Source organism: Vanessa atalanta, chromosome 5, assembly GCF_905147765.1.
Source record: "Vanessa atalanta chromosome 5, ilVanAtal1.2, whole genome shotgun sequence".
Classification (NCBI taxonomy): domain Eukaryota; kingdom Metazoa; phylum Arthropoda; class Insecta; order Lepidoptera; family Nymphalidae; genus Vanessa; species Vanessa atalanta.
This window is the reverse complement of record NC_061875.1, coordinates 10496537-10516799: the sequence shown is the minus strand read 5'-3', so window position 1 is coordinate 10516799 and position 20263 is coordinate 10496537. Positions and strand designations below refer to the sequence as shown.

At 31.3% G+C, this 20263-nt stretch overlaps 1 protein-coding gene across 4 annotated transcripts; it reads right to left on the bottom strand.

The window, feature by feature from the left end:
• Nucleotides 1–6246: 6246 nt before the first annotated feature.
• Nucleotides 6247–19656, bottom strand: LOC125063896 (protein FAM13A-like). Of its 4 annotated transcripts, none has more exons than XM_047670580.1 (11): nt 19519–19656; nt 14176–14806; nt 13861–13959; nt 13108–13374; nt 12816–12999; nt 12307–12440; nt 11424–11705; nt 11027–11254; nt 10774–10890; nt 10453–10638; nt 6247–10015 (listed from the first exon to the last, which is right to left on the bottom strand). In XM_047670580.1, exons 3-11 carry the CDS (start codon nt 13882–13884, stop codon nt 9836–9838), a joined length of 1602 nt encoding a protein of 533 aa, XP_047526536.1. In that variant the 5' UTR covers nt 13885–13959; nt 14176–14806; nt 19519–19656; the 3' UTR covers nt 6247–9835. The 4 variants fall into 4 exon arrangements, with proteins under 4 accessions (XP_047526536.1, XP_047526538.1, XP_047526539.1 ...); XM_047670582.1 differs by having other exon boundaries at nt 13108–13302; XM_047670583.1 differs by lacking the exon at nt 13861–13959.
• Between the last annotated feature and the right edge of the window lie 607 nt (nt 19657–20263).

Below are 20263 nucleotides of genomic sequence, written 5' to 3'. Positions count from 1 at the left end.
ATGTGTCCTAAGTCGTTATATATAATAATAACAAGTAGTTGACTCATATAGTACACTATTCTCATCGTAAACGATATTATGTCGAATGGTCCTCAGTTTGAAACGATTGAAAAGTGAATATTATTTCTTTATTTTTCACAATCATGCAACTCAAAACATAGACAACGTTGTAGTAAACAAGTTGTTTTTCTATACAAATTAATTTTGCAAAAGTAGTAAGTATCAAATATTATTATTAGCTACAATTTATATTTTTTATTCAAGACAAATATTAAAAATATGATAGGTGCTTAAAGTTTTTATTATTGAGCACACTAATGTATAATACTTTAAATATAAATTTTGGTTACTATGTAACTAAAGCTCGGCTATAATATAAAGTAAAACAAGTGATTTCTATGAAGAATCTCTTTGATTATATTGACAAATTAGGTGCCAAAATTTTATTATTATTGTATCAAGGACTTTTCGTAATGTTCTGATTTTATGATGAATCTTTTCTGATTTTTTTTTGTTATTAAGCCAAGTTTTATTTATATTTTTGTCAAATACACTTTCGGCTTACAGAATAGAGACCAGCAAATGGCAAATTAACGACTGTATTGTAGAGCGGGTTGACCCCCAGCGTTATGTCTGTGCCGATATACTTACATGCAGTTTATCAGTTATAGTAGGATTTCACATTTTAAGTCTTGATAATACAAGAAAAATTAAAACTAAATGTTAAAACAATAAGAATCGGTAGAAAATGATTTCTTGTCTACTTATTTTTATTACAATGATTTGTGCAAATAACTTTATGATTTATAAAAGGAAAGCGGATGGAAAAATGGGCCAATGGAGTCCATGAATAGTAAGACCAACAAGTATCCATAAATTGACGCTCTAAGAAATATTAACCATTCCTTCGGCAATGCGCCATCAAGCATGGTAACTAAGAAGTTATATCCCTTGTACTGGTTATTAAAATGGCTCACTCACCCTTCAAACCGGAAGACAATGCTAAGTACTGCTGTGTACCTCTTACAATCGTTATGTCTATTATACTTAAGCGTATTTATTGTAGTCTGGCTGTTTTCGTATTGTGTGTATTTCCTCCTAGCCCAAATCCAATACAGGATTCATAGTAAAAGCTCTCAATATGGACTTTTATATAGTATTTCATTCTATATAAGTAGTATATCTTTTACGTAGTAATAAATTTAACGAAAAAAAAAACGATAACTATTGTAAAATGTCAGAAATTGATATTATGTAACATTACATATTATATTTATATATAAATAGTATAACACTATAAGTGGGCTTTCAAGATTTCATGAGTGCGGTGTGAAACAAATTCTTATTGAAATTAAATATTATAGTTTTTACGATTTACAGAATTAAAAAAAAAAGTCATTTTTATGGACGACAACAAAAAACTAGTGTGAAGTTGTAAAATACAAACATTCCTATACATAAAAATTAGGAAGATTAGTCGGGCTTATCCAATGAAGACTAGTCCTTTAATTTAACAAAAGTGTAAAGTACATTTATGAAAGTTAAAATATGAACAGGAAAAACGCGGTTCATTAATGATAATAATAAAAAGGGTCTTCGCGTCGGTCTTATTGATCCTTCTGGAATTAGACTTCAAAGGATCTAGTGGACTGACACTGATTGCCAGACGTAGACAAGCCTTCGTGTGCGATGCTATTGGCGTTGACACCTTGGCCTCGTCTCTTGTAGAGAAACTATGTAGAACACCAGAGCCGCAGTAAATACACGATCAAACAAATATTCTATAAACGTCTCTGATTCCAAATTATGATTTTAAATTATTTAATAATTGCACTCAAACTCATCAAATATGGGAATAGGACTATTTACAACTAACTTAATATATAATGTTATATAATTATATTCTTAATACTATATAATCAACACATTTCAATGTTTTAAGCAAAAATTGAACATTCAATTAAAGATGTTTTTTCTCTATACATATTTTTACGCAAATCTCTAACTGCTTATGAGTTCAGTATGAGCATAGCTTACATGGTTATTATATTAAACAAGTTCATTATTATCGTGGGAGATGAACGTATTCTTAGTTATTTGTATCAATCTCTATATCAATGTCAAATATCCATACGAGCGTAACATTTCTATGTAATATTAATATGTATGTATGTATGTATGTATGTATAAATATTGTTTACGATGTGGCGAAAAAAAAGACGTCTTTATTAAAAACAAACAACCCTATAATCGTATTTGTTTTATATATGGTGTGTTTGAGCATTCCCAGAATGTTAATTTAATTATTAATCATAATTACTTTTTATACTTAAATGTAGTAAATATTGTTTACTGAGGAACTTAATGAGTTATAATAGTTCTGCTTCTGTTATCGGGGTGAAAAAATGTATGTCTCTTTCTCGTGAATGAGGTTAAAAGAAGATAGAAACTATGGAGAAGTTTCTGCTATTGAAATTTAATCATTCTTTAATACCTATTGTATCTATTCATCATTGCTGCATCAATACATAAGATAAAAATATGCATAATCGAATTAAAAGACAGAAAAACAGCAATGTTTTTTTTGAAAAACTTCATTTGACTCGAATTAAGACATCAATATTTTAGAAATCAAAGTCTTAATTCGAATGAAATTATCATCATATTATCTTAACTAAAGCATTATTCAAATCTCACCTTAATGTTTTTCAAGAGCTTAAATTACATTTTCAGTGCCGGTGCTACAATGGACCTATATTGTGAGAAAATAAGTAATGAGGATATTCATTCTTTAACACTTATGAGGTCAATTTAAACTGCAAATTCTGCCTTCTCTAAGAAAGTAATCATAATATAAACAATACATGTTAGCTTATGGTTTTGAAGATTCAAGTCATTTGTAAAAATACATTGGTAAAGAAGGCATATTATTCGATACAAGATTATATAGATGATAAAAAAGCGTGGAGTTAATGCTTGACTTCCGGCAGGAGACATAACATACGTATATAATTGTATTAAACTAACATGACTGTATTTTTAGATGTTGAAAAGCCGTAACTACTGAGTTTCTTGCCGGTTCTTCTCGGTGGAATCTACATTCCGAACCGGTGGTAGCTTTACTTAATATAGTTTGTTAAATGACGATTTAAAAGAGCTTGTAAAAGCCTACTTGAATAAAGTATATTTTGATTTGATTTGATTTGATTTTAAGAATATAGTAATACAACGTAAAGTTATACTAAATAACTTCATTTCAATTAATTTACACTTTGGATTCAAAGAAGTCGTAAAGTTTTGTCGTAAGTCGTAAAGTGACGCGAGGAAAAACGCAAAAGTTAAATTACATATGAAAGAATTTTCCCGTCAATTACGGGCATCCCATTCAAATATATGAATCTTAATATGACTTGCGTTCTTTGTGTAAATCGACATTATAATCTTAACTTTAAGAACAATATGTTTAAAGTTTATTACACAAGTTAATATATTATTTTAGAATAACATTCTATAGAGATAAAGAAGAATTGGTAAATAAACAGTGATGACAAAGAGCTAGCGAATTACTTAATTAGTGTATTGATTTTTGAATAAACGGTCATTAATATTCTAATTCTATTTAAATATAAATTTAAGAATAGTAGGAAAATAGAGAATCGGAATAATTAATAATGTCAAATAAATTAAATAGCTTCAAACAACAAGCAAAGAAAATGGGGAATTAGTTTATAGTAGCTTAGATTGAATCCCGAATCGTCATATATAAAACTTAGTCGTCTATATTTCTATCTGTTTATATTAATTCGTTTATTAATATTGCACAATATGCTAAGTGTGATATAATCAAAATTATATTTTGGCACCATTAAAAATATATTTAGCGTACAGAAGGGAAATAGAATAAAAAAAAACAATAACATAGATAATACTTTAAACAATAAAACAACTTTTAACAATTTACAAGTTGCGCCAATATTGACTTTACTGTCCGCGCCCAAAAAGTAATGACGGCTCGATACGGTTTCGCGCGTTTTTGTTTTATTTTTTTATTTTATTCATTCCAGCCAGTTGTATAGTTAAAGGAATCTCCTATATATATAATAAACAATGACTCTTTAATCAAAAAACTTATTTTTGAATGATTTTTAATGTTAAGCACTATGGATATCTCAAACAACAAAACAGAGAAATTTACCTATAGGTTGGCAAGCCCATTCAACTGCAGAAAAAAAAATGAAAGCCTCTAGATTAAAGCATTTTTTTTATTCTTGAAATTATTTACATGGTTCTCCATTAGCTTTAATTAAATCTCACTTGCTATGGTGCAATAGTAAAGAAAGACTATGGGAATAACTAAGAAGTCAGTGCATTATTTATCGGGGCCACTGCTTTGTGGACGTCATTTGAGGAAACTCGGGATTGAAACAATTAGTTAATATTTCTTACAGGGCAAACGTTTATGTGCGGTCCACGTCACTCACAGTTCACCTAGAAATAACTTTTACACGCCGTCACTTATAAACTTATACTTAACTTTAAGTTTTATTTCCTTATATAAGGAACGATACTGAAAGATATAAGAATGGAGCTAAGCCGGTACACCCTTTTGAATGGAAAACTAACTAACATAACCTAATATACCCCCTCAGCTTAAATCCAGAACATTTAGAACATTAAATAAATAGCTAAGTTTTTATTATTTTAAATAGAAAAGTACCGTTAACCCTTCAATAAATATTATTTATTTATGAAATATTTATTTAGATTCGCGCGTCCTTAAAAATAACAGCCATAAATCAAAACTAAGGTAAAACCATAAACAACCTCTGATTTGACCTCTCGCGGCCAGATACATATAATTGTGTATAGCGTTTAAATCGTTATGACCTTAAATCGATATTTTATTTATTTTTTTAACAATTTATTTTATATATATATTATTATGTATAAACAGTTTTGGGTACAAAAGAAATAACAATTATAGTTATATCATGACTACTCCGCTGTGACGAAGATTCCAAACACTTACTTATTATAGATAATCTTTGACCGTTTGTCAGTGAGTCGCATAAGGGTTTTGTTTGTCTTTGTATCGTAAAATATTATAAATTTATATTAAACAAACATCATTGAAAGAAATTTATTTTAAAATTATATAATAACAACAAATAGTTTTTGTTTTGCTACTTCAATTATTAGCTTGGCAAGAAGACAAGGAAGACTTAGGAATTAGACGTAATTGCTACTAGAATGAGTTTATTTCAACATTAATTCTAGTATTACAAATCATGGTGAAAATAAAGCAACCAATAGTCTCATTTGAGTTAATGTATAAACATTACATGAATTCACTTTTATTTATCAAATAATAAGGATAATTTTAATTGAAAATATCCATTAATTAGCTAGAAGGAGATAAGAAATATATTGCAGTAAGATTCCACCAATCACCGTCATTAGACTAATTCAGTGAATAATATCAGTATTTTATTGGTTATAATTATATTTACAAATTGGATACAAATATTCATTTCAACTAAACAGCGATAAGTTGAGAAATAATTGACGAGGACGCAGTTGCGATGTATTTTGTTTTAACGATGTTTTTAAAAAACTTTAACTGTTTAAAACCAAATCAAGTGATGTGCTATCTGACTGTTATTATGTTAGTGTTCGCTTTCGTTGACTGCCGACCTAGTTACGAAGAATCAAGTGAAGAAATAATAACGAATTATATTTTAACGAATAATAATGACACGAACAAAGACAACTTAAAGAAAGTCACAACTAGTGGTATTTTACAAGAGAGATATCTTATAAAGTCTTCGTTGGGTGCTCATAAATCATTCGAACAGTTCCTTTTACCCTCGGAGTACTTAATTGATAAATTTAAATCATCACCACCTCCGCCTCCACCAGAGTACTAAATTATTAAATGTGTTGAAATCATATTTTAATAAACTTTATTGATATAAACTGTTTTTGTTTCTGATTTAACCAAACCTACTTTGATCATATAAATTTGTGTTATACTGAACATATTATATTATCTGTGCCACGAATGAATTCACAATAAGTATTAAAGAAAAAACTATAACACAATGACCATCATTAAATTTTAATGTTAACTCGAAATAAAATTGTTTGTAATTCTCCCTTTTTGTTTTAATTACAGATTTATTTTTATTTCTACATATGTGAGATAATTTATAAGGTGGGTTCGTTAAAAAAAGTGAAAATCCAATATCATTGTAATGTTTTTATTTTGAACATCCAATAATAAAATTGATGGAACGCTACATGCCATTGTATATACTATATTGCAATAAATATTAAGTACATAATTTTACAATATGCTCAACCTTTCAACGATCATTACCCGAACAGTTGATCTTTGTCTTATAATATAAAGTATGGACCAAATTGGAAGATGCTTATACGAAACGATTATTATTACCACCCGCTAGTTAAGAATTGTTAATTTCCTTATAGTCTAAATGTTAATAATAATAAAAACAATATGCGCAGAAGAGATTTTTGCTCTAAGACATATATCTAAGCGAATTAAGCAAAAAAACACGTTGTGTCTTCCTTTACACTATTGTTATTCCTAATACAATAATTGCTTATTATAAAGTTATTAACAGCGAGCGGAATAAAAATCGAGACGTAACAATACGTTTTCTCGAAATCGTTTTCGTGAGCTAGTTTCTTGGTAAGTACACCATTTTTTTTTCGTCAATATTTTACAATTCCAGGCGATGAAAAAATTATTTATATCTTTATTTGTATCTAGTAAATAGATCGTATTCTAAATAAAAGTATTTTTATATAAATGTAACAAAAATATTTTCAGCAAATTATTTAAATGGAGATCAACTTAACACGATAATAGAATAATTGCCATTTTTTAAATACACACATAAAGATTAGTAATACATCTTTAATTGTTAATCGTTAATAAACGTAAATAGTCGAGAAATAAAATTACGCATAATTAATTGAGTACAATTAGGAAATCAATATTATTCTAGACGAAAAGTCTTTTTAGTTAAATAGTTATAATTTAATGAAAATCTCTTTAATAATAAAAACATAAATTAATATTTTTAAAATAATTCAATCTTACTACAACATCAATAAAAAACAAAGTCTTGTCGCACAAGATTCATTACGATAATATAAATCACAGGTAATCACTTATTACTAGAAATATTTAAAATTTACTTCCTCTTTTAGAGAAAAATAAAAGTTTTATTCAATTTAAATAAAATTAGAAACATTTAAAATAACATAATAAGTACTACGAATAAAAAATCTTAATTTAGAAAGGTACACGACGTTATAAGGACAGATCCTAGTGAGGAAAATTTCATTCATATCATAGGTGTCCTTAAAAAAGACCACTCAAATAAATATGATGACGTCTACGATCAAGGCAAACATTTAAACTGGGTATATTAATGAGCTAAATTGATTCAAACATAGTACAAAAGAATCCAATAAACTGTACTCATTATTACGTGATTAGTTAATGAAAATGATGATATTGATAAATGAAAAAAGAAAGTCTCAGACTGACATTCGAAGTGTATAATATTCTTAGGACATTTTATTTAAAAGTAAAGCTATGAAATTACCATACTAGCCTTACAATTAACAGCATACGCATTTATAGAATTTTAATGCTAGTTATTTGGTTATTACAAAATATTATAACACTTCAGGCGGGCAACAAATCGATTTGAAACGACTCAATGTTCATATAACATCATTAAATATTTCAAATATCAATCCGAATAATTTCACGAATTTCTTCGTATATGAAATCGTATTATTATCGAGCAAGAGAAATAAATAATTTCTTCTATATTATAATTTTTATCCCCCGATCTGTGCTCAACGCACATTGAAGATTACATTTTACCTTATTTGTTATCTGGTAAAGTTTTTGTTTGTTCAAGTTTTCATAAATGTGCGCACTCCAACATTAATTTCATTTTTAATTGTCGTTAACAGACTGACACGATTGTTAAATCACTATTCATCTACAATATGTGGTTAATATTACGAATTCTCAATATCTTCTTCATAGTTTTTTTGTCTCACAAAACACTTGCAAAGTTGTACAAGACAGACATTTTACCCATAAGTTTGTAAGTCGGCGACGGATTTCCGCTTTAAATAACAAGCGATTCTTAAACACTAATATAAAAATCTTTGTTAAATAAAAGTGACGTGATAACATTTTATATTCAAACATTTTAGTTTTTTCCCTTGATTATTGTTATCAATAATTAGGTACAAAGTTATTAATAAATTGTCTTATGAAATATTAGGGTTAAATATATAGACTTAAAATCAATTTGTATCGTTAAAAATTCGACTATTCGAGATCATTTTTTTATTTTATTTTTTCATTTATATACTTTGTAAGAAATAGTTAGGCATAACGTTATACATACGAGAATTTCTTTAATGAATTGTAAGTTGTAAATATATACGTATTTACAATCGTTTGTACGATGTAAATTATTATATACACTCTGTATAACCTAATATTGCAATACAAAGATTCATGAAAATTGTACAAGAACTACAAAGACGTTCTTATCGACAGCAGGAACGCAAACAGCCCAAATCGACCACGTGGCTGTAAGTGATCATTACCTGCGAGAGACTTGTCACGTCTTATGTACTATCTGTATATTTACATTAACTCATTTTAAGTAATATTTAGTATTAGAATAATTGGTTAGTGTGTGACGATAATAAGATCACGCACTGGAACTTAGCGTTAATAAAAGTTGCATTAATTATAACATTTTTATATGAATTATGTACAATGTTTGATACCTATTTAATGCGTCACGTTAATCAATTTTAATAGCGATTTTTATTATTAGTATATAAAAAGTTCAAGCTGCAACAGAATAATTCATGTCCGACGCTAATTACTGCAACGTCAAATGAAAACTGGCGACACAGTTATACTATATTTAAAGTCAATTTATCCGACATACTTCAGTAGGCTATTTATCTTTTGTCTGTGATCATGTATTATCTGATGAATATCATCAGAAATTATGATACGATAAATGATATTTTACATTTTTTTTAAGATAATAGTATTTTTACAGATATTATAATTTCTCAAATTGTCTGTACATTAAGAGGTTATAAGCACATGCAACGATACTATTAAATAAATTTCAATAAATATTAATAAGAAAGAATAGAGTTTTGATTTTATTTAATGTCGAGGCAAATAAAATAAATTCATTAGTTGAACTTTTGGCACTGGGAAAAATTTCCAACGTGATAAATTAGTATAATCGATTACAAAAAACAACAAAAGCAAAAGATCTATTCTTCAAACATCCGGGGTGATTCGGTTTCTTCACCATCTATCAAACAACATAAACAAGCATTCCTAAGAATATAATATCTCTAATGACACGAACTGTTAAACATATTACAGAAAAAGTTATGTATTGCATCAATTTAAATGTTGAGATGAATGTATGATGATATACCTGTAATATACCTATGTGTAGGAGTACAATGTGAAATATTTTTACAAGAGTTATAGCACGAGAACTGGTTCCCACTTCGACTAACGTGTTAGTAGATACAAGGGTTGAATTGTTACACGTTTGTATTGTACTATAATTCGAATATAAATAACTTTTTAACCTTTTACCTTAGAAAAAGTGACTCTCGATAATTTACTTTATTAATGCGACCCAATACTCCAAAAGATTACCTTTCCTTAAACAACACCTTTTTTTTCAAAACGTTATTTCTTATTGTGTTGTTAAATTAATTGATTAAATTAAGATTTATTCAATGTTTTCTGTTTATTTATAAGAGCGTTGATAAGCTTTATTCTGGCTTTAACAGCTTTGTACCGCTGGTATTCCTCTTCACGTGTCTTCTTGTCATCCGTTTGAACTTTCCTGCTGTTCTGAAGTTCAAAATTGACTTCATATTCTTTAATGCATCGACGAAGTACCTGTTTAATAACATTTTTATAAGTCCATTACACAGATGATTTTAAGACCAATGACGCTTTATAAAGCTTTGAATTACAGCCCAATTTATTTTATGAATAAAATTTCGTATTTTAAATTTTTATAAGTTTTCTTAATCCACGGCAACATAGATGTAAATGACATATATGAACCAAAGTTTTGCAAAACTACTCTTAAACAGAAGGTACTCGATCCATCCAAGCTGCCCCATTGTGGGTTCGTGACAGAATTAAACCCATAAAGATTTCATTACGATATTTTTATTTGCTAATAAGAAAAAAACAAGGTTTTTGCCAAATTTTAAACGTGGAATGAACGCAAGATCTTTCTCAAACCTTTTCTATTAATTTCTAAAACTAATTGTTAAAACAAACTATTTACAAAACTAAAGTATGCAGAAATCAGATTTAATACTTACCAGCTTTTGTAGTTTAGCTTCACCAAGCGCTCTAGTTAGATCTTCTAAACCGAGGCAATGTAAGCCTTCGTTAGAAGGAGTCGCCTCTTCACTGGTAGTGGCGGACTTGGCCGATGATGTCGAAGATGGCATCTCCTCGGCACCCTCACGAGTCGGTGGCGATTGGAGAGGCGTCTCTACAGTTTCCTAAAAGTACAAATTTAAAATAAATAAAATTCCTTTCGTTCCCGAGTCGTCTATATTCTATCAAAGATTACATATTTTTTAGTATAAAACGATATCCAAATGAACGTATGTCTATACAGAAAATGTTTTACGAACCTGGGAGGGATCAGACGGCTTCTCCTGTGAGTCGCTCGAACTATCGACGCTCGTGTTAAATAGCATAGTTTCATGTTCATGTATGGTGGCCAACTCGCCGTTTGTACCGCAGATTATCTACAAAAACAAACATTAATCGTTACATACGATAGTTACGATCTACAGCAGTCAATTCAATTTCATACATTAACAACGATATCGTGTAGTTGAGTGTTTCAAATTTAAAATGGCTGAAAGCCCTTGGCTGACTCACAGCATCAGGGCGGAAGGTAGCTAGAGCCCGCTTGACGGCACGGTATCGCTCGTACAGATGGCGCGCGGCGCCGCGCTCGGCAGAGTGCGCGGGCGGGCGGCCGCGCGCTGCTTCCAGTCGCAGTAGCGCGCGTTGCACGCACGCCTTCTCCGCTGCCAGCTGCGCCGCCGTCCAGTTCGACTCCGGCACACTTGCTCTACCGGTGGACTTGCGACAGAACTCCACCCACTGGAATTGAGAAATATGGCTCACTTTTAGATAATACATATCAAAATGTTATTGACGTAAATCGGCTTATCACATGTTGTTGAAAATTATATTAGCCGTGAGGAACTAATGATAGAGCCATCGAGTCAATTTCATAATAAATAAAGATTCTGAATAAGACTTGACCGACCTCTTCAATATCGCGAACGACTTCGGCCATGGGTTTATCGCTTTTAAGCGCTGCATCGAGTTTATCGTCCTTCTCTTTCTGTAATTTTGCAGCTTGAACTTTCAGCGCATATTCCACAGGATCAGCTTTAATACAGCGCTTTTCTGATTGCAAGTTTCGTAATGTTTCGTACATACGAGTTAGTTGAACGTCAGTCATACGATCACTTTGGGTCATTGTGTAACCGTTTTGAGCTTCAAAGTCGCATTCATATTTAGCTATGTTTTTCTTTAAGCTATTGATCTGAAAATTATTTTAACAATTCATATATCAGTCACGTTAACTTAAATTATAGTAATGGTAGGTTTTACGTAGATATGCGTATCAAAATCCTATTATTATATGTATTAACACTTAATTCGATTGAATCATAAAATAGATTAAAAAAAAAAAATTTTTATTTGACCATTTAGTATAGATTACATTAAGTCAATTAATCTTCATAAATAGAAATAGAATCTTCGAGAAACCAAAACAATCAAACCGAATATAATTTGTTTATCGACTAAATAAATCTATTATAGATAATTTAATTAGATAAGTAGGTATTGCTGACCAAAACGTGAATATAACGCACTGTACCATTTGTCACATGTTTATAAATATCGTAGTAATCCTGCCACGTTATATAAACAAATACAAAGCGGAGTAATGAAATCTACAGCAAATTAAAATGTATTAAACTGAACACTTTAAAAATAACATAAAAACTACAACTTTAACAGAACACCACTGAGGCAGTTCGTAACTTTTAATTTCTGGGTTTGAACTTTTTGAACCATTTTGTTTTATTTTCCAAAAATAATCTCCAATAACAAAGATCCAATGCAATAACTTAATTCACCTTCTTGCTGATTTTTTCGACGCGTCGATCAGGGCTCGGTTGAGAGCGACGGGGCGGTTCGCTGCGCTCGTCACGTCGAGTGTGTTCCACTGCGTCACCGACCGCCACATAGGACTGCTCACTGTCTTCACACACTGTACATTACATCAACTTGCGTAAATTTACTTCAACTGATATTTAAATGTTTCTCATAGATACCTTGAGATGTTGTCATACTTAAAATGTAAAAATACATAATATGTAAGGATTTAAGAAGTATTTTTTTTATTTTACATAGGTAGGTGAATCGACAAATGAGCTGCCTAATGGTAAGTGGTCAACTTCACCCATATACATTGATTGATACTTTAAGAAATATTAAGCATTCCTTACATCGCCAATGCGCCACCAAGCTTGTGAACTAAAATGTTGTATCTGCCAAGAGCTTTTCGCACAAAGCCCTCCCCATAAGTTAAATCTGTAAAATTACTTAAAATATATATATGATAAAAAATATATAGATGACTAACGTTCTGGTTTTTGCTGCACCACATATTCGAAATGTGGTGGTGTGCCACTTCTTATTTCCTCTGTGTGCGATACTACGTAGTCGTTTTCCTTGGGTTGTCGTGGCAAGCGAGCGGGTGCTCGGCGCCGCTTGCCACCATGTTGAGGACGACGAGCGCGGGAGAGGCGTTCCGCTCGGCGTTCCGACTGCGAAAAATTTGGTCACCATAAATATTAATATATCTGAATATCACTTTATTCAACCAATTAGAGAAGTAAATCTTATGACTTAATAACCAAAATCAAGATCCGCACCTCAAGTCGATTATGGTCATGTAGTGGAGGAGGTGGCGGAGGTGGTGGCGTCCGCTCCTCACTGTGTGGTCTGCGCTCTTTTCGCTCGTGTGCGCAACCGGAATCACGACGCTCGCGTCGCTTGCGCGCCTCTCGCTCGCATTCCGGTGCCGCCATGTCTTCCCTCTCCTTCTCACCCTCGCTCCGCTCGCAGCACTGCGCACGCCACCCGAGCCCAGATATTACAACCCGGTGTTCGCTCGAGCACTCGGAATCGTGCCCGTAACCCTAACGTGTAGATGTGAATGTATTAGTGTGCCAAAATAAGTAACCGTTGGATGTTCACGTGTATAGTAAAGCCTCTTGCGATAAATGGAATGTCCAGTTTGTGAATGTGGTTTGATGGTAGTGTATATAGCTCTAATATTAAAATGTACAAGTGTACATATTCAATAAAATTTTGTCTAAAGCGAAACCTCTAAGTGTGACCAATCTATTTTATGTAAAATTAAGCGTTCTCACATATTTTACAAAAACGACCTACACATTAAGCAAGGCTACTGAAAGACCAACTGTAAGCTCTCAATCAATAACACCTCGTCACTTCAGAACGTCTACCTTTTTCAGTAACCTCATAATATTTTATCTTAGCGAAGCGAATATAAAGCTATAAACATATTGTACATTAATTTTATTTCGGCAAAATTGTAATGTTACTACGTTTTAAAAAAATCTAAGAATGGAAATTCCACTGCCTTTGACTTTTACAAGTACCTGATGAATTTCCAATAGAACCATGTTCGCTTCAGATTTTAAACCTTAACTCGAAATTAAATTCCCAAATTTCCAAAAGCGATGGGCCGTAACGTGTTTCTGAAATTAAATTATTTCCGACACTGAAGTACTATATACAGCGTGTACGTGTACGGATACAAGTTACCTTTGTTTATTAGTTGGTTGGCTGTGTTCCAAATGAATTATATGAAACGATGTCAAGTATATAACATTAAACAATAACATGTAGGTCAAGACACGGCTCCGCAGAGTCTGATATATTTTATGGTAAAATGAATATTAAGCCACACTTACAATGCAATATCTCGCAGCGCCCACTATAGAGTCGAATATCCTGGAAATGTTGTGCCGGCTCCGACTGGCCAGGGTAGCGTTGGGTCCCGAGTCCGGCCGAGACCCTGTCCGTTTATTCAAAACCAATAACAAATAACAGGGCTATTGCTTATCCTTTGATGTAAAACAAAATAAAAGAAACAAAACGAAACGGTACGTTTAAATCGCGCGCCGTTTTGCCGGAAAACTGTACACTACACTAGGCTCCTCGACGATGCGTATAAATATTTATTTGATGATGTCGCTCCTTTGCACCGGCATATCTCGATCCCGGCACATATTGGTACGACACAAACAGTCTATAGATATTTTATCGTCAGAAGTAAAGTTACGGTTGCTTCAGAAAATGCGTTGACACTAGTCTGTAATTTAGCATTGAAATTTGAGGATTAAAGTTTCAGAGCCTTTTAGCTCTTAGCAATAATTATTTGCTATCTTCATGTCTTTGTAGGTATACATTTTGTTTATATTTAGTTTACGGTTTTAGAATTGTTTTCAAATATCGTCTGTCATTTTTGTTAGTTTATTTTTCACTGGTCACCAAATACCGTCGCTGAAGATAGACGTCGGAGTCGTTTTTATTGTATCACGTCTGCAACAAAGAAAAAATATTCTATATAATTTAAGTTTACCGTTATTTATATTTTTTAAACGCAATTTTTAATTTATTTGCATTTCGTAACTTAAACGCTGTCATCTCCCAAACTCCGATAATACCAAGAAACTATTGATAGAAAAACTTAATAACTTTTTATAGACACAAGTCGAGGTTAACCTCATGAAAAAGCTACTAGCATAACGAGACACGTATTTTACTGAAGCAATAAGGCCGCCTGTCACATCCGCTGCAACTATGTTTTTTTGTAATATATTTTATTTTAGCTACTGAAATGCAATAATAATATTACTAAGGATGTAAACTGTAACGTCGTTTCATGTTTAAGTTTAGCTCAAGTTATTTTTGTTTACTGCAGAACTAACCATTTATAAACATAAGTTAAAAACATAACTTATAGTCCGGATTGATAACTGCAACCATTTTATTACAACTCACGAACTTCACTGAGCCACATCGACTAAAATTAAAGCTTACCAAATCGGAACATATTATTATCACAACCCCGAAATCGTATCGAATGTACTCGTAGCTCATGATATATAGATTGGAAAGACTTTTGCGTAGGCGTATCGTAGACCACATATCTGCTTTATTGCTAGGCTTAGAGACTTATCCTTATTCAAATACACCGAAGTAAAAAAACAATATATATTGTATATACGTATTTAAAGAAGCGTGTCTACTTTTAAACGAATATTATATACTAAAACCTTCTTGAAATCGCTCTTAGTATTTTTTCAGTACTTAGACATTACAATCGTTTTATTAGAATAAATGTCTTTTACGTCATGAATAAAGACCCTAGTTTCTATTCTTTATTTAAAATAGTCTGACAAGCATATGCACCACTTGCTTGTAAGTAGTAACTACCACTGCACAAAAACATTGGCTCTATAAGAAATATTAACCATTCCTTGATAACATTGGCAATACGCGCCCAGCCTAGTAGATTAAGATGGACATCTTTCAATTAAATTTTTGAGTTTACCCACTCAGACAGACTTGCACAAAGCAAAAATATTTATAGTGTGAGCAATGCTTTCGTAATTGTAATCAAAGGTTAAGTTAATAATTTAATACATTATTTGTAACGTTTATACAGCGTATTTAACATTATAATAACTTCTTTCAAAATATTTTGAAATGCTTCCTATAATAAATACACTCGACGCTGTAAGTCTGCCAAAGAAAAGTATGCAGGCGTTAATTTACAAAGGGTAGGAGCTATTATTTAGTAAGTATATAACATACTTACTTACTGTATTTTTTATTGTAACTATATTAATATTTAACTTACATGTATAATCACGTATAATCAATGCAATTCCCTGAATCTTTGCAAGAGTCAATACAGTGCAAAATTAATTTGGATCCAAACAGTTGCTCTACTTCAAAAGTGAAAGATATTTTTATTTTTAGAAATAGGTAGCTTTTAAATTAAATATAAAAAGTTAGCATAGGAAAATATTTCCTAAAAATAAGCTCTGGCATCAATAGCCACGTTGTTGGATTGCATAAAATACCCACGGGAATTTTATTGCTCGATTATTTAGTGGAATTCCGCCATAGGTATGGACGCCATATTGAATTTGAATATAAGAGGGAACTGTTGTTGCTTAATAACTCTAACTGAGCTATTAGTTACTTCCAGCATTTGAAATAGTTAATGTTTTCGATATTTTTTCAAGATAATTTTATGTTTTGCTTACTACAACTATTATTCGTTTTTTTAATGCGCTCTCGATATTACCAAATTCTCTCTTCCTCTTAGACTCCAGTAACAATTACAACTATAAATAAATAAATAAATATTGGACAACATCACATACATTACTCTGATCCCAATGTAAGTAGCTAAAGCACTTGTGTTATGGAAAATCAGAAGTAACGACGGTACCACATACACCCAGACCCAAGACAACATAGAAAACTAATGATTTTTTTCTACATTGACTCGGCCGGGAATCGAACCCGGCACCTCGGAGTGGCGTACCCATGAAAACCGGTGTGCACACAACTCGACCACGGAGGTCGTCGAAACAACTGGATTTCTTATTAATCCTATTTCTTATTAGAATCTATAAGCCAAACTGGTACTTTCTTTAATTTAATTTAGTATTGAAAAATGATGATTCAAAAGTACTTATAAGAAAAAAGCCTACTCGAATATAGTGTATTTTGATTGATTAAATATTGGTAATGGCATAAGCATAAACGAAAATTTACATCATTAAATTTTATGAGCTGACGTCATGATTACGAAATAACGACTCTTATCGATGGTTGGTTATAGCGGGTCCAAAAGGGTTCTACCCATTAAGCAATTATTCTATCGCTCAAAAGCTATACTCAGTAGGTACTAGTCATAGTTGTAATTTTATCACTTTGTAGTTATTATCGTGTTTTACTAGTAATTATACTATATTAAATTAATATTTTATATATAGTATTAATCAAAGACAGTGAGTTTTAGACGTAAACAATTTTTCTATTTGTTATATTCCTTTTATTAGTGTAGTGTGATCCAGTTTAAAGGATACTTGCAGATAGAGGCATTACATCATAAAAACCGCATAAAATAATGGATTAGGTTACCTTACTTACTTATTGGTATTATTGGTTGGTTATCTTACTTACTTATCTATGATATATGTATCTACCATCGAGTGGAGTATTTTCGTTACCTTCCTTAAATAATTAATAACAAAAAACACTCATAGAAATAATAAATGAAATTGGTTAAATTGAAAAAAATAAAAAAAGACAAATTTAATTATCATTCTATTTACATGTTAGTTACGTAATAAATACGTAGTAGATATGTTTTTTGTATGTCGTAATTGTGTGTCAAACGAGCAGGAAGCTCATCTGATGGCAAGTGATTACCACCGCCCATGGACATCTGCAACACCGGGGGGGCTTGCAGGTACGTTGCCGGGACATTACAAATTTAAAACAGTTATGTATTTTATGAATAAGATAATATTTCGATACTAATATTTCCTAAATATTGGCCTTTAATAAAAAAAAATTGAAGATCACCATCAACAGACCTAACTTAACATATCTCAATATCGCGGACTGCAATTTGGTCGTCACTTTAAAATGAAACTAAAAATAGCTGCATCTAAATATGCATTTGTATAATACGACCAAGATGATTTTGGCGATTAGACACATGTACGCAGTAGACATACGCAGGCGTGCCCAAACGGGCATATAGATGCATACACTTGAGAAGGGGAAGAATTTCATAAGCGCTCGTTGAGAATGAAGTAATACGAAAACTGTTTTAAAAAATCGATGGTAAAAATGGTTACTTTTTTATAAGTTTGTTACACAAAATAATCATAGAAAATAAACAATTGAAATTTTAGTACATTAGTACTACAATTATCAATCCTGATATTAATTAGGAACTTAATTGACCATGTGTAAATATCTTGAGTCCAACATTAAAATCCCAGTAGATTAGAAAATGTTACCACTCATTGGTCACAAAAGAGCTCGCGTAATTTTTCACCCAGAGAATAGGACTTCGACGATTCAAAGGGAAAATGCTGCTAGCATTCTTGTCACCATTCCAGGCGTCACGATTTCTATAGCAGCTAATTTTAATTCAGATTTTTGTTAACTAAACATGATTTATCTTGAATAAAAGTTACCAATGACTTCCCTGTCATAATTACGTGATATCGGCAGAATATTTCGCGGCATCTAGCGCAATTTACCGCCCAGACAAAAAGAAAAAAAATTAAGTAGTCGGGCATTGGAGTTCTTTGTTGATCTAGCTAAATTTTCAAGGATTAAAATAAACAGTGAGGATGACCTATTTCAACGGAGTTCGATGATCGCGAGTGGGCGTGTCGGTGACGAAACACAATTTCATCAATGGAGATTTTGCTTAAATATTTGTTGACTTTGACTCATCCTAAACACCGATATTATTAAGTAATCATTGCGAGTATAATAATAGGACATTATAAGCTCTAAGATATTAGATGTGTTCGGTAGTTATAAATTCACTAGCTCTATTTATGTATATGTTTTATAGACATGCATTTATCTTTTATAAACAAATATAATAATTTCGAATTATAACTATTTAGAATTATAATTTTAAAATAACATATAATAAAGAAAGTAATAAATAAAGTACATCACATATAATAGAGAATATAAATATAGCTGTTAAATACTCAAATATATTATCGTAAAAAATATTTTCTTTTATAACAATTTAGTGGTATTCAAAAATGCCTTTATTTTAAACATAACTCCACAATTGCTCTTCTTGATGTTGCACAATTTTTTCGTAGAGGTAGCTTTTGCTTTCTTATTATAGTGAATAAATAAAATAAAATAAATAATCAAAAAGCATAAATAGAAACCCGTACTATTATTACCAACATAGCAATGAAAAGGATTATATATTTTTAATTTTTTCGTAAATTATGTCTAAAAATCTAACCATTTCCTAATAAATAATGTATGACGTCGTAAATTAAATACATTTACAGATAAATAAGGAGAATTTTCATATTTTCATTTCACGTACCAAGGAAGCCAGGTACTACGTACATATATTTACAGTAGACAAGGAGAACCAACGTCCTTGAGTATAAAATCGCCCTCTTGTAGCATTAATATTTGAAATTATTTATTTAAAAAAAATAATATCTTACCTTATCCAGAAGTTTGAAAGATTATGAACACAAGATGAAGATAAACAAGGAAGAGAAATTTTGTTTAAATGGCGTCGTAACGATAAACCGACTGAAATGTCCGCACGCCAGCAGCCGGCAAGAGTGACTGAAGGGAGGTTGGGGGAGGAGGTTGGGTTGTGATAGTGAGGGCAATATATCGATAACCTATTAAAGCTTTTTATTTATTTAGATGTAAAAAGTGACATATGTACAATTGAAATTGCTTTGAATTCGATGATAGTAAAATTTCAAGGTCGAATTTGAATTTCTATACATTACATTTCTAACGGTTCACTTCTTCCTGTGTATAGATTGCACTCACGAAGGTGCGTGCCTCTACTTTATTACCGTTACGCGTAATTATCATGTATTGACGAATATCATCTAATTTGTATTTTATTTGCTGTCTCTTTTCTTTCATTATTCATCTGACACACTTATTCTTAAATAAAAGATCTTGTAACTACGAGCTTCAGGCACACTAATGCACGTCGATAATTTAGCGTGGAGGAACCTTTGTGAATGAATAGATCTATACTAAGTTGCACACGCTTGTTTTTTTTTCATACATTTTGACTGTACTGCTAATTCATTTGTGATCCTCGTTTCGGACACAAGCTTTACCCCTAACTGGGTGAGAGGAATTATATGAATTTCTTCAAAACAATCATTTTATCACTAGTTGTTTGTAACCCTCTGCACTCTGTATTTGATATTTCATTAT

Coding starts and splice junctions, on each gene's coding strand:
- LOC125063896 (XM_047670580.1), bottom strand. CDS start 13,884: ATGGTTCTATTGGAAATTCATCAG. Junction 12,441..12,815: donor GGTGCAGCAAAAACCAGAAC/GTTAGTCATCTA, acceptor TGTAATGTACAG/TGTGTGAAGACAGTGAGCAG. Junction 11,255..11,423: donor TCGTTCGCGATATTGAAGAG/GTCGGTCAAGTC, acceptor TCTCAATTCCAG/TGGGTGGAGTTCTGTCGCAA.